Genomic DNA, 13,365 nt, shown 5'->3' on the forward strand with positions numbered 1-13,365 from the left:
GTTTAAAACGTTTGAAGATTCCTGCAATCTCATCTGGTCTGCATTAGCTTTGTAGGTATTGGTGACTGGCTGATCGAAATACGGCATATTTTAAGTTACCAAAGCAAAATGTCATCTAATGACAATTTTATTCTAACTAGATTATTGATCTTATTGCAATTTATTATATAATTACCAATGAAATATCTATTTCTCTATTTCGAAAAATTGATATCTTCATACGTGAAAATAACATGTTATTTCCACGTGTGAAAATAACACCATTGCGATGGCTATTCAAAAATACACGGAAAGAATTGCCTGAAAAAGCCAAAACATACTTCATTGATAATTATATAATAAACAGAATATTACATGGGCGCTTGGAGATACGCGATTTATCTTCTCGTGTTGAAAATCTCTCACTCGTTCGCTGCGCTCACTCGTGAGAGATCTTTTCAACCTCGAAGATGAATTTCGTATCTCCGTGCGCCCATGTAATATCCTCTATTAGTCCATGAGCTGAGACCTGAAAAATCAGTTTTCGTAGCACCCCCCTGGAGACATAGTGAAACTGGTATCAAATGAAAGCTTATTATCTATATTTTCATGAATCACTTGTTACTTTTTATGTAACCTGTGCTTAAGTGAGATATACGACCGAATCTGAGGGGGGTGGGGTGCGAATATATATAATTTGAAGTAATAGCCTCTCCACAGAGAAAAAATATATCTTTGAAAATATAGCTCCATAATCAATAAAACTTTCCAGAAATGATCCTCTGATTACATAGTGTCGAAAAATGTATGTGTAGGGAATCTAGATGTTTCCATGGCAACCGTTGCTAGGAAGAAGTTAAAAATTACAGAAACATACACAATTTTCACTGTTTTTATCGTAAAATATTCTTTCAGTTTTATTATTGTGAAACGTAGTTTTGCTCGAATAATGAAACTATGATAAATGATTATTTGGCCTTCATTTTACTTGTTTTCTCTCGTTAACTTGACCTTTAATTACTTTTGAGGGTTGATCTTTTAAGAGATCCTTAATTGGTGCAAACGTGCACGTATACGTTTGTAGTGTTTTTGCAAAATGTTTACAATTTTTTGAATCCCTAAACATGACACAGTTACACTACATTGACCACTTCTAGCTAGAAAAGGTGCCATAACAACACCATAGGTGGTGTATATGTACATTTGAAAGCAAGGGGGAGGGGTCGTCCCCTAATGTTTTTTACAAAAACATCTAATCCAAACTGTGAGATCAAAACTTGTTTTTACAACTTCTTCAAAAAGAAAAATAATCTCCAATGACAAAAAATAGTCAAACAATTACTCGTCGTCACTTTCATCTTCATCATCTTCATAGGTGTCTTCTTCTCCCACTTTGTTCTCGCATTTTTCACATGCACATGCTTCTGTGCACGAAAGGGCGTTACGAACGCAAGAACAACGTCGTGTTTTGCATTGTCCTTTGCATCCACAGCATACCAGGGCCATCACTGCTTCAGGAGCAGGGGGCTGGTCTGTCCAGTCGATCTCCAGGCAGTCGTGTTTCACTTGCCAGCCTTGACCATTAGGTGTTTGGATGATGTTTGCATCTAAGGCATGCTTCCAAATGTAAGCTTGGAAGTTGGCACGCTTGAGATGATTTACTAACGCTGCTCTTGATGGTGGAAGTTGGTGTGACTGTAAGTTTTTGCCCTTGCAAAACATCTTGTATCTTAATTCGTTGACACTCTTGCACTTTGGATCGTTGTAGAGGGTACAAACAAAGGTTTCCAACTGATCAAGATCTACAATTGGAATTCGTTCACCCAAGGTCTCAACAGCTTTTCTCAAAATTTCATTTTCTTGAACGATAGTAAGAGCTTTCGTTTTTCCTTTTGTTGCAAAAGAGCTAACTGCATCACAGCCAGTCAATGCATGAAGGCTTGGCAGCACCCGGCATGTGTCTAATCCGAGTTTATCGCGAAGTTTAGGCACACAGATTAGTCGAATTCTAGTCTGGGTTCCGCTTACCAGGATCAACTCAGATGGAATGGTTATCTGGTAATAACAAGCCAGTACTTCGACATCTGTATCTGAAGACTTGATTGCGATGCGTTGATGGCCACGTTGTGAGGCATGAGAAGCATGTAGCAACATTCTTGTATCCGCTTCCTCTTGATTACTACATAGATCTTCACTGATCTCCGATATAATATTGCCGTCTTGAGTACATATTTTGGTGCACTTTTGTCCATGTGTAACAAAAAGGGTGCGGTTTCCAATCATGCGGGCATACATATGGTTAGATGTCCATTCGACCACGAGGAAGTTCAACAGAGCAGTTTTGTTTGAACCATTTGCCATAAACTTCTTCCATTGACGTGGGCACATTTGCTGAGGGCTGGAGATTGCAACCACCAATTGGCCATTACTGCTTCGTCTGTCTCTCTCAGTGTTTTTTATTGAGATTTCAGGATACTGGTCTGCTACAAAATCTATTCTTGTTGCTTGCCCAGCCACTGCCATGACTCGTTTCATCACCATTTCTGCAAGAGATTCAAATCTGTCAGGTACTTTCACCAACGATTGAAGTAGTGCCATGGCGTCTATGATGAAAGCCGTTGTCTGATCAGGAAGACTGTCTAGGCACTCAACTCCATTTTCAAGTAGTTTTGGTAGAGCAGCTTTGTTGGTCTTGGCTATGGACCCATCAAACGAGGCCAGTGACCAGGGGAGAGGACCAAGCTCAAACGTCAAAAGGTCCCTGAGGTCTACCTTCCGGCTCTGACCAATGATTAGAAGGCGTGCAAAGAGGTTTCTGTCAGCTCTGATGATGATGTTTCTTCCTCCTGCTTTTAATGATGTCTTCTTTTGGGCTTCACGAAAAGACCCAAGCTTGAGCTTGGTTAGGGGTTGAAAGAATCCTTTGCTGTTTGTCACCAATCTCTCATTTACGAATGACTCAAGCGCCTGCTTTCCTTTCTGTTTGGCCATCAGCAAATCTTGCTTCACATTTTCATCAGCAACACGCCCGGAGCTGATGACAGAAAGCTCTTCCGAAGGATCAAATGGATTACGCCAGCTCTCTATGACCTCTACTATCTTCTCTACATCTTCTTCATCTTTTTTGATACGTAGTGATCCATTCTCTTTGGGAAATTGGCTTATCTCTTGGCAACCGTCTGTCATGATCCTACATCTGTCAACAAAAGCTGCTCGAGAATGGGCAGTAATCATCCACCGCTGCACAGCAGCTTTCCTCAAGCTGAAGCCCACTATACCTCCTTTTGTCTTAGTACTTCGATTGAGTGTTTGCTCAATCGTTTGGTCGACTGGCACCTGGGAAAACCCATGATGGATCGTTCTTTGGACTCCAAAATCACCATTGGCAAGCATGTTGTGTGCTTCTGGATGGCTTTCTTCCAGTGTCATCATTTCTGCCAAGTAGACTGGTAGGTATCTTGCATAATTAATGTGATCATATGCAAAGAACCAGGGTAGCATCTCTTTGGTACTTTCTAAGTGCATATTCCAGTTGCCTTCCCTCGTTGCTCGTACAACATTCAACAACACTTCAACCATCTCTAGATAACTATTCCAAAAGGCTTTCATAGGACCATTATCGAAGGTGGAGTATTCTTTGTAGAGCTTCATTAACTTGGTAAAATCTTCCATGGACAGTAGGCCATCAAACTTTTCTTTGCTGAACTTTTTTCGGATGTCCATTACTTGGTTGACTATCATGACGTAATTAACTGGGTGATCATGTGCTAGTAGCCAAGACCTAAAGCCCTTCCATTGCAATCGATGCAATGATTCATAAACAATCTGAAAATAAGAAATTGTTTTAGTGTATTATTAATACATATTAAATTATGTATTATAAATTATCACCTTGTGGATACGAATTGCACGATTATAATGGCGCCCTTCAAGAACTGCAGCAATAGATCCAGAACCAACAACTTCACTTTCTATAAGAATATCTGCTAGGCCACCATCTCCAAATCGTTTGCCGATAGCAGCTAGGTAAGCACATATGGTGTGGAATGTTCCCATTCTAACAACCAGTCGTTTGAACTCCTCCTGATTTTGCCATATTATTTCAAGACACTTTGCATAGATGGCTTGATCAAATACAACGATGACATCTTGTTGTCCGAGCTGGTCTGCCATTTTGAGTGACCTTTGGAGAACCGTGTAAACAGTTGGAAGCTCTGTTGGACTTGCATCAATAACCTCGCAATAGCCAATGGAGCATTCTCTGAGAGGGTTGTTGTCTTGTAGCATCGTGTTGAAACCAGTCCATGCTGGTATTACTTGTGGTTGATTCTCCTGCACATCAAAGATGTTATCTTGATATGGTCGCTGACAGAGTCTCCAGCCAAAGTTGATGAGTTGAGCATAAACGCTGACTTGTTGGTTACTGTTTGACATTTTGTTAATATCCATGCTGACTGGACTGGGCCCTTTGCGAGAGCTTGAGCTAAAATGAAGAACATCTGAGGGAACATAATCAATAGAGCGTTTCTTTGATAATGCTGGACTAGCTGAATTGACAGGAGGTAATTCACAGGTATGAGGTTTGCGTTGAACAATGATGCCATTTGTGCAATGGGTGGTCTCTTTTCCTGCGTAATGAAAAACAATCTAGCATTTTAAATGGACGCGTGGTTTCAATTGAACTTACGTTGACACCTACCAGAAAGAGTTTCATCAAGAAGATCATTGTTATCCCAGCAAAACACACCAGGCACGCCAGGAGAACAAGCATTTGGGATTAGGACACAATTTTGCTGCTTTGCAATCTGATTCTCGGCTAGAGCTGTTTCCAATTCTTCTATTTGAGAGTATGATAAGCTATGACCAAATCTGTTGAGGATGGTTATTAATTCAACATTCCCAGTAAGACTTTTTACTGTCATAGGCAGAACAACATGTTTTGGGGTTTTTACTCGACCACGACTGACACAATGTATTAAGTCCTGGCAAAGAGAAACTACTAGGCGGTGAACATTTGGTGAAAGCTTCCCAACTCTCTCTTTGGAATACTCTGACTGGGGCACTAAAATCCACGCCATCATATTGTACACCAAATCAGGTACCATAGCACTGCCACTGTCTAAATCGTCTGGTGATGGTGGCCAAGTCATAGTAGGTTTCACGTCTACAAGTAAGCTCCTTATCACTTTAGCTGCATGGAAAATGTGATAGCTCTCATCCAGAACCATATCGGTTGTACAATCATTCGCTTTTAACTCCTCTGCTTCATACTCTTCATACTGAGCACTGTTTTTAAGGATAGTCTCTACAATTTCTCCAACGTTGACTAGTGAGCTATACACAATATCAGATTGGTTTCTGTTTACTGGTTGGCGAAAAGACAGTTTTTCACCAAAACATCGAATTAGGCGGTTCTTGAGCTTGGATGACCTGTATGAGGTAGCACTGATTCCTTCGTCAAATAGAAAAGTTGTGTACTTTCCCACAAGGTCGGACATGGGAATTGCTTTTGCTTCTTTCAAAATCTCCTCTTCTATAATCTCCTTTAATTTGTCAAATGCTTTATTGTAGCCTTCTGTTCCAATATCTTCTTCTCTACAGTTGTTCTCCTCTAACTTATCAAGTTCCCTTTGACGTACATAGTCTTTGTAGCAGGAACGATGGTACTTGATTTCCATTGCTATTGTATCTTGATCTTGAATATTCAAGAGCAGGTGATTATCATTGCGTATTTGAGCTGCCTTGGTCAAAGAAGTGCTACCAAACTCGCTGACGTTTAAGGTAAGGGACTCTCTTGTTCTTGCTCCTTTGGATGTTGTTATCTTATCTCTTTGGCAAATTGCACATTTTTTCAAATCAAAACTAGAATTCTGCGACCTGCGAATTCTTTTAGGAGGTGAAGACATAATGGATTCTTGACTGAGATATTCTTTAGAGAAATGGTGATTTTGTTGTGCTTTGACTACTTTGTTTTTTTCGGTATATTCTTGATAACAGCGCCGATGGTAGTTGCCTCTTGGTCCCTGATCCCAAGAATTTTCCATCTTCATCCATATGAAATCCCTCCTTTGATGAGCACATTTGTGAAACGTTTCCCAACTTTTCTCCGTGAAAGCTGTCAACTTGCCATCAGCATTCTCAATAACATGACATAGGCATTTATTCCAGTTCGGTTGCTGTACTGCTGAACGTTTTCTAGAAGTTATTTCAGTCATAACGACTGAATTTCTCTGGAAAACAAGCCTCACAATTCACATAGAAATAAGTATTTTCACATCTTATTTCTTTTTTTTCTTTCTAGAATTAATCAAAAAAATATCTTACCTAAATACAAAAAGTCACAAATAAAGATTTAAATATCCAGTATTGCATCAAATAGTGAGGTACTTACAGACAAGACAGCTACATCAACCCTTCCTTTCCAACATGGCGGTCACTGTTTTATCACATGTCATATTAGGTTGCACTGCATTATGGGTTGTACACCACCTATGGTGTTGTTATGGCACCTTTTCTAGCTAGAAGTGGTCAATGTAGTGTAACTGTGTCATGTTTAGGGATTCAAAAAATTGTAAACATTTTGCAAAAACACTACAAACGTATACGTGCACGTTTGCACCAATTAAGGATCTCTTAAAAGATCAACCCTCAAAAGTAATTAAAGGTCAAGTTAACGAGAGAAAACAAGTAAAATGAAGGCCAAATAATCATTTATCATAGTTTCATTATTCGAGCAAAACTACGTTTCACAATAATAAAACTGAAAGAATATTTTACGATAAAAACAGTGAAAATTGTGTATGTTTCTGTAATTTTTAACTTCTTCCTAGCAACGGTTGCCATGGAAACATCTAGATTCCCTACACATACATTTTTCGACACTATGTAATCAGAGGATCATTTCTGGAAAGTTTTATTGATTATGGAGCTATATTTTCAAAGATATATTTTTTCTCTGTGGAGAGGCTATTACTTCAAATTATATATATTCGCACCCCACCCCCCTCAGATTCGGTCGTATATCTCACTTAAGCACAGGTTACATAAAAAGTAACAAGTGATTCATGAAAATATAGATAATAAGCTTTCATTTGATACCAGTTTCACTATGTCTCCAGGGGGGTGCTACGAAAACTGATTTTTAGGGACTTTTCAGGATTCAGCTTATGGACTATATGTCTTTTATAGCTTTTAATAGCATGTTCTAAAATAGGTAATAATATTATATATATATATATGAATAAATTAGTAATCTTCTGAAAAAGAAGGAAAAAAATTATACACAACATATATTATTGCATACAGTTCGACAAATTGAGGCCGAAAAAGCTTTTAGCAAAAATATATCGCCTTTTATAGTTTACTAACAATAAACTTTAATGATTCTCAATATTGCCTCTCCATTTATTGCTATTTTTTTAATCATATAGTAGTATGACTACTGTCTATCAAAAGTGGTATTTTATTAGAAGTCCCCACCAGGACTAAGAATTGCTCACCCCCACCCCTTCCCCTTCTATCTCTTTATGTTAGGGTCTATATTAAAATGTCCACGTGGTCGTCCAAATTTGCAGTAATATAGAAAACCAAGAGAATATGAACTAAGAGAAGACCCACAGATGAAGGTAAAACTACAAGTGGAGTAAAACAAGGTAAGTATATTTTTTCTTTATATCAATCGCCTATACATTTTTTAGTCTTTTAGGAAGCAAAGAAATAACGGTATAGCGATAGTTTCGAGGAGAGCTTAAATACGAATGCGATTCTAAGCTACGAATATGTAAGAAGAAAAAGGAAATAAAGTATATGACTGTCACAGATCTTTCTGGGTAGGGAAGTATGTGCTTAGAATTCAAAACATTTCTAAAATAGTTGAAGCTATTAGATGGAATATTTAGTTACCATTCGAGTATCAAAACCGACCATAACTGTTAGAGCAAATATATTAGGATTTAGCTCCCTAGCCCATGGTTTGTTATTGCTGTTCATTTGATCGAAGGAAAAAAATTTCAACAACTTATCAACTGTGTTACAGCAGATCAACCATTTGCAGGGCAATGATATGACATAGTAAGGAAATCATTTCTAAAATGTAAAAATATAAGATTAGGAAAAGAATAATTGTCAGTAAATCGAGAAATTTTTTATTTTTCATTGTCTCTAAATATTCTAAGTGTTTTAGAACACAGTAATTAATTGAATTTATAATTCACAGAGTTGTTTTTGAAGCAAGGTAGAGGTAACGTATATATGTAGAACATGAGTATTAGTTGTTTGTGTAGGTTTAGCTTGAAATTTATAAAAATGTAGCTATATTGAAAAATCGCTATGAAATAATTTCCATGTTTTAAGATCGACATATTTGAGTGAACGAAAAGAGGTACAGACAACTGATATAATGTATGCACAAGCATGCAAATCATGACGTAAACATGACATTGCTTTGCATAGTAGATCATTGCTGTGCCCATCCGTTTTGGTGAAACGGCTCTTGCAATGCTAACGTTTAACGTGAACAGTCGATTAGAGGACCTATGACGCGCTCGTCACAAAAACAGAGAGCCTTATTGATTAAGAATACTATACTTTAAAGTGTCTATGACCCTTATTTTTTTACTTTTTTACATCAAAACATAAGCTATTCTAAGAAACCATCCATAATGCCATGGTAGTTAATACGATGGCCGAGGAGGGCTTCCGATTTCTGATTTCTGATTTCTGATTTCTGATTTCTGATTTCTGATTTCTGATTCCTGATTCCTGATTTCTGATTTCTGATTTCTGATTTCTGATTTCTGATTTCTGATTTCTGATTTCTGATTTCTGATTTCTGATTTCTGATTTCTGATTTCTGATTAGAAATAATTTGATAATTCGATAATTTGCCAACATGGGCTTCTATGTTCGATGTTCGATTAACATCGCTATCTGGTCCCTCACTATTAAATATTTGTCCGAAAAGAAAAACGTTCGTGCATTTCGATTGCACATATGTACGTAATTGTGTGTTTTGTGTTTGTTTCCCGGGTAAAATTTCGTATAGAAGGCACAATAAAGGACACAGCGTAACCTATATTTTTCTTTGTTAGCTTCGTTTTATTGCATAACTTGAAATCTTTTGTTGTTGTCGTGGCTATTGAATTACGTAAACTGTGTCCTCTTTACGAAGATAAAACCGATTTCCCATGTGATAATAAATCAGTAATATTCATAGCTGTCGTTTGCAAACTGAAAATTGTATTTGCATTGCTATCTAGTTTTGTAGATTAGTGTCCTTCTTACAAACTCACCAACTATTCTTGGACTGACTAGCATCAATACAATGACTGTTAAAATGCAGCCACCTCTGTCAAGCCTTGTTAACATGATCTCTGGCACAGAGTGAATTACTTTAAAAGTGAACTGATAAACTCGATGTGTCGATTGTTTTCACCTTTACAAAACAACTTTTTTGTATGAGACTTCTTGGAAATAGAAGACAAATAACGTACTTTTGATGGGGTAAAGGGCAGAAAAAGATGCAGAAAGGGGTGGGTGGTGATGTAAAATTATAGCTGTTACTTTTCCTTTTGCAGTATTTATACTTTATTTCGTGATAAAATATTATAGTAATTATGTTAAAGAAGAAAGGCGCTGAAATACGAGACACAAAAACGTCCAACTTGTGGCGCAACATTGTTGCGGTGCAAGTTCGAAAACAATGTTGCTCGTTTTACATCCTATCTATCCAACTTGTCACGCAACAAAATCTTTCTTTGCAAGTAGGGAAAACGTGTTGCGAAAAGTAGAACGTAGATCAACTTACTGCAGCAAATTTGCAATTTGTTGCTCGTTTTTCATCACACGTCCAACTTGTCACCCAACACTTTATGTGCAGAAGCGGCCGCCATGTTGAATTATGTAGCTCGTAGACAAATTAGCGTCCAGAATATCACCGTGATAGTCCCAACTTGTAACATTAGATTTTAATGCGTGACAAGTTGGATAGAGAGATTTATCCGTTTCTGCGGTCGCCATATGTGAATTGAGTGTGATTAATGTGTTGTTCTCACCCATGCTACGAGGGTTACCTGAGGGTACCCTGCATTTGTTTCTTTCAGAAATTTGATGTACATCACTGTCTTAAATGAATCCTGCCCAAAATGACTCGTTTTAATGTCTGCGCCCGCGATATTTATGAAAGCGCTCGCGCACCTCGGAAATTGTCTATTGGTACGTGTCTGTTCAATGCGTATGCTGTGTATCAAAAGCACATTTTAGCTTGTCCGAGTTCGGAAATGGTGAGTTTAGATGATTAAGTAATAGATAAAATATGAGCGGTAGACCTTTATGGGCATTTAAAACGGCGAGCCGCAGGCGAGCCGTTTTAAAGCCCATAAAGGTCTCCCGCTCATATTTTATCTTACTTGTGAAATGAATTAATAATTCATGAATTTTGAAATGTTATTAACAAATGAGGACTTAGTTGATTGTATGACGAAATTGAATAGCATATTATTCATTGATAATAACAAAATTCTTTCATGGCTTAGTTGCCAGAATGAGTTCTCCCAAAGGAGTTTCGAAATATTGAACACTGAATTTAGCAGTTCATTTTTATAGAGAGGTTGTAGTAGAAACATGGCTGATCGGTTTCGCTCTGCAAAGAGTAAAGAAGAAGAGTCCAGTTTAGTGTCGGAAGCTACTCCAAAAGCTACTCAATACAACACTAAATGGGGCATAAAAGTTTTCGAGGAATGGCAGGAACAACGGCCAAATAAATTAGCAATGTTAGAACACGTTGGAGAGGCCGGTCTCAAAGGTGATGACGTTCAAGATCTGACCGTTAATCTGGAGCACATGTTGCCAAATACCTTAAACTTTTGGTTGTGTAAGTTCGTTGGCGAAGTGACCAAGAAAAATGGAGAGCGTTATCCACCTAAAACGCTTTATTTGTTAATTTGTGCGATTAACCGACATTTAAGTGAGACGAGAGGAGAGAATGCATTGAACGTTCTCAATAAAGCTGACAAGAGGAAAGTAAATTTATTGGGTGTTTTAAATGAATTGCCTAAATTGCATTTTATATTTAGGTGGAAAAATATTTATTTCATGGTTTTAATATCAACTTTGGGTACGCGAATAAGTAATATCTATAATATTGGCATGTATTCATGTACAAACTTATTGATTAATAAACCTTGTAGAATTCCAAAGGACACGACTCTTTATAAAAGTTAAGCATACTAATTAGGCGGGTTAGAGATCTTTATAAAAGTTAAGAATACTAATTAGGCGGGTTAGAGATCTTTTTATAAAAGTTAATCATATTAATAAGCATACTATTTACAATTCATCAACCCCAGCCTTTCCCTGCTGACTATTCAACCCTCCCCGTGCTTTAAGTTTCACACGTCCTGTATCGAGAATTACAAACCATCCACGTGACCTGAATCCAGGTCTTTCACTGGGTAATTACCTCATGAATTATTAATGAATTTTAGAAACAGTTCTTAAAAAACTCATTAATAATTCATGAAGGAAACACAATAGAAATCATGACCATGAAGGAGGTTTTATATCTGATATAGATTCGTCTTCATTTGCATAAACTTTAACTTGGATTTTCTCTATCAAACTTGGTTCATTTCGTAAAGTATTCGGTACAGTATGAGAACATACATCTGGAGTTTTTTAAGCCGTTTAATAAACTCGCAGATCGTGTTTTATCGGGTCTAAAACCACTCGGCTACGCCTCGTGTTTTATACCCGATAAAACACTCCTGCTCGTTTATTAAAGAGTACATAAATATCTTCCCGGGAAATAGACTGCACTGGTATTAACAGGGGAAAAAAAAGCTTTTTCGCACTAATTGGGGACACTTTTCGCTTGCACGCACTACCACTACATTCAATATTCTATGCACACAACGCTCAGCTTACATGTTGATTTTTATGTGGGGAGGAAACCGGAGAACCCGGAGAAAGCCCTCGTAGCATAGGGGATAAAAACACATCGAACAACTCAATTCACATATGGCGACCGAAGAAACGGATAAATCTTATCCATTTGATGAATCTTTTGGATAACAGCATCGAATTATCCACTTGATAATGATTTATCCGTCGCGTTAGTGCTTGTAGATTAGGCTAGCATAATGTACTAATTAATTATATATAGAGTTACAATAATATAAACTAAATTAAACTAATATAACTATAAACTAATCATCTGACTAGAACTAGGTGTGGTAGCTGATGCGCTGTCCATCGTACTTCTCACTTCATAAGGTCATTGATATTCCGTATTTTCTAAGAAACTAAAATAAGGTCACCTCACTTTCACAAAGATATTATATAGGAATAGTAGTAATAGTAATTTATAGTAATACTGATCAAGTCGTTTACCACTCACTGATTTTGAGGCTCAAGTCGATAAGGGTTTTGATATATACCAAGTTTCATTTCTGAAAAAAATATAGACGTAAGTAAAAAAATATTCAGTTTCGGCGTTCAAATTCACTTTCATACCGCAGACATCTGTCAAACATATAAATACATAATTAGTCGTAATATAATACTCCTTTTTTGAGCTCTCGGTTGCTCAGGGTTAACCACGATTTTGTGTATAATATTCATGTATTGAAGGAAACATCCTTGAATATTAATATTGCTTGTATCGTTGAGAAGTTGTGCATTCTTTACTTTAACATTGGTATTTGTGAATAATCTGACGCTAAAAACAAAGAGGCAAAACCGAGGTGTAAGGAACACAGCAGTATAGTACGATTTCGAAAATAATATATTTTATTGCGTCTCTTTGATTGCTAATATTTTATTATTTAATCCCTCCCGCAATTATTTCAATTCGCTATTATTTTAATCAATAAATCGTTTTCACTTCAAAAACAAACACTATTTAAATCCCAAATACTTATGTACATTTCCCGCGCGAAATTTGTGTAATTCAATCAAACGATAAATCAGATGTCTTTTCTTCATCATTTACAATTTATCTGACTAAGAGAATATAACTCCTAAAGCCAAGGCCTGTTCTGGTTTCTCAAACCTCTTAATAATTCATACCCCCCCCCCCCCCCCCCCCCCCCCGGGAATTCATACCTTCAACAACGAATCAGAACATCGTTTTATAGGAGAAATGGTGTGACTGATAACGTGTACGTCGTTTATTCGTTATATATGAATGATAATATGGAACAACATGAAAAAAACATCGCGGGGTGCCGATTGTTTTCCGAAAATTACGGAATAAGAACAAAATTCCATTTATTTTATTCAGTAGTTTTCGGAAGACATTTGTTATATTTCTGTGAGTAGTTTTTATTGTTTAGTTGGTGTTCTAATTGAAAAGAAAGATACGATAATACAATAACATTCAACATTCGA

The 13,365-nt window shown here is 37.1% G+C and overlaps 1 protein-coding gene across 1 annotated transcript; it reads right to left on the reverse strand.

Annotated features, from left to right (window-relative positions):
* Positions 1 to 899: 899 nt before the first annotated feature.
* On the reverse strand, positions 900 to 4,433 carry LOC148910133 (uncharacterized). Its single transcript, XM_089033226.1, has 2 exons — positions 3,871 to 4,433; positions 900 to 3,804 (listed from the first exon to the last, which is right to left on the reverse strand). The coding sequence occupies exons 1-2, from the start codon at positions 4,426 to 4,428 to the stop codon at positions 1,318 to 1,320; spliced, it is 3,045 nt and encodes a 1,014-aa protein (XP_088889352.1). The 5' UTR covers positions 4,429 to 4,433; the 3' UTR covers positions 900 to 1,317.
* Between the last annotated feature and the right edge of the window lie 8,932 nt (positions 4,434 to 13,365).

The sequence above is a fragment of the Actinia tenebrosa genome, unplaced genomic scaffold (assembly GCF_029948245.1).
Source record: "Actinia tenebrosa isolate PJP-AT-01 unplaced genomic scaffold, QUT_ActTen_1.0 PGA_scaffold1__47_contigs__length_23844297, whole genome shotgun sequence".
Taxonomy (NCBI): Eukaryota; Metazoa; Cnidaria; class Anthozoa; order Actiniaria; family Actiniidae; genus Actinia; species Actinia tenebrosa.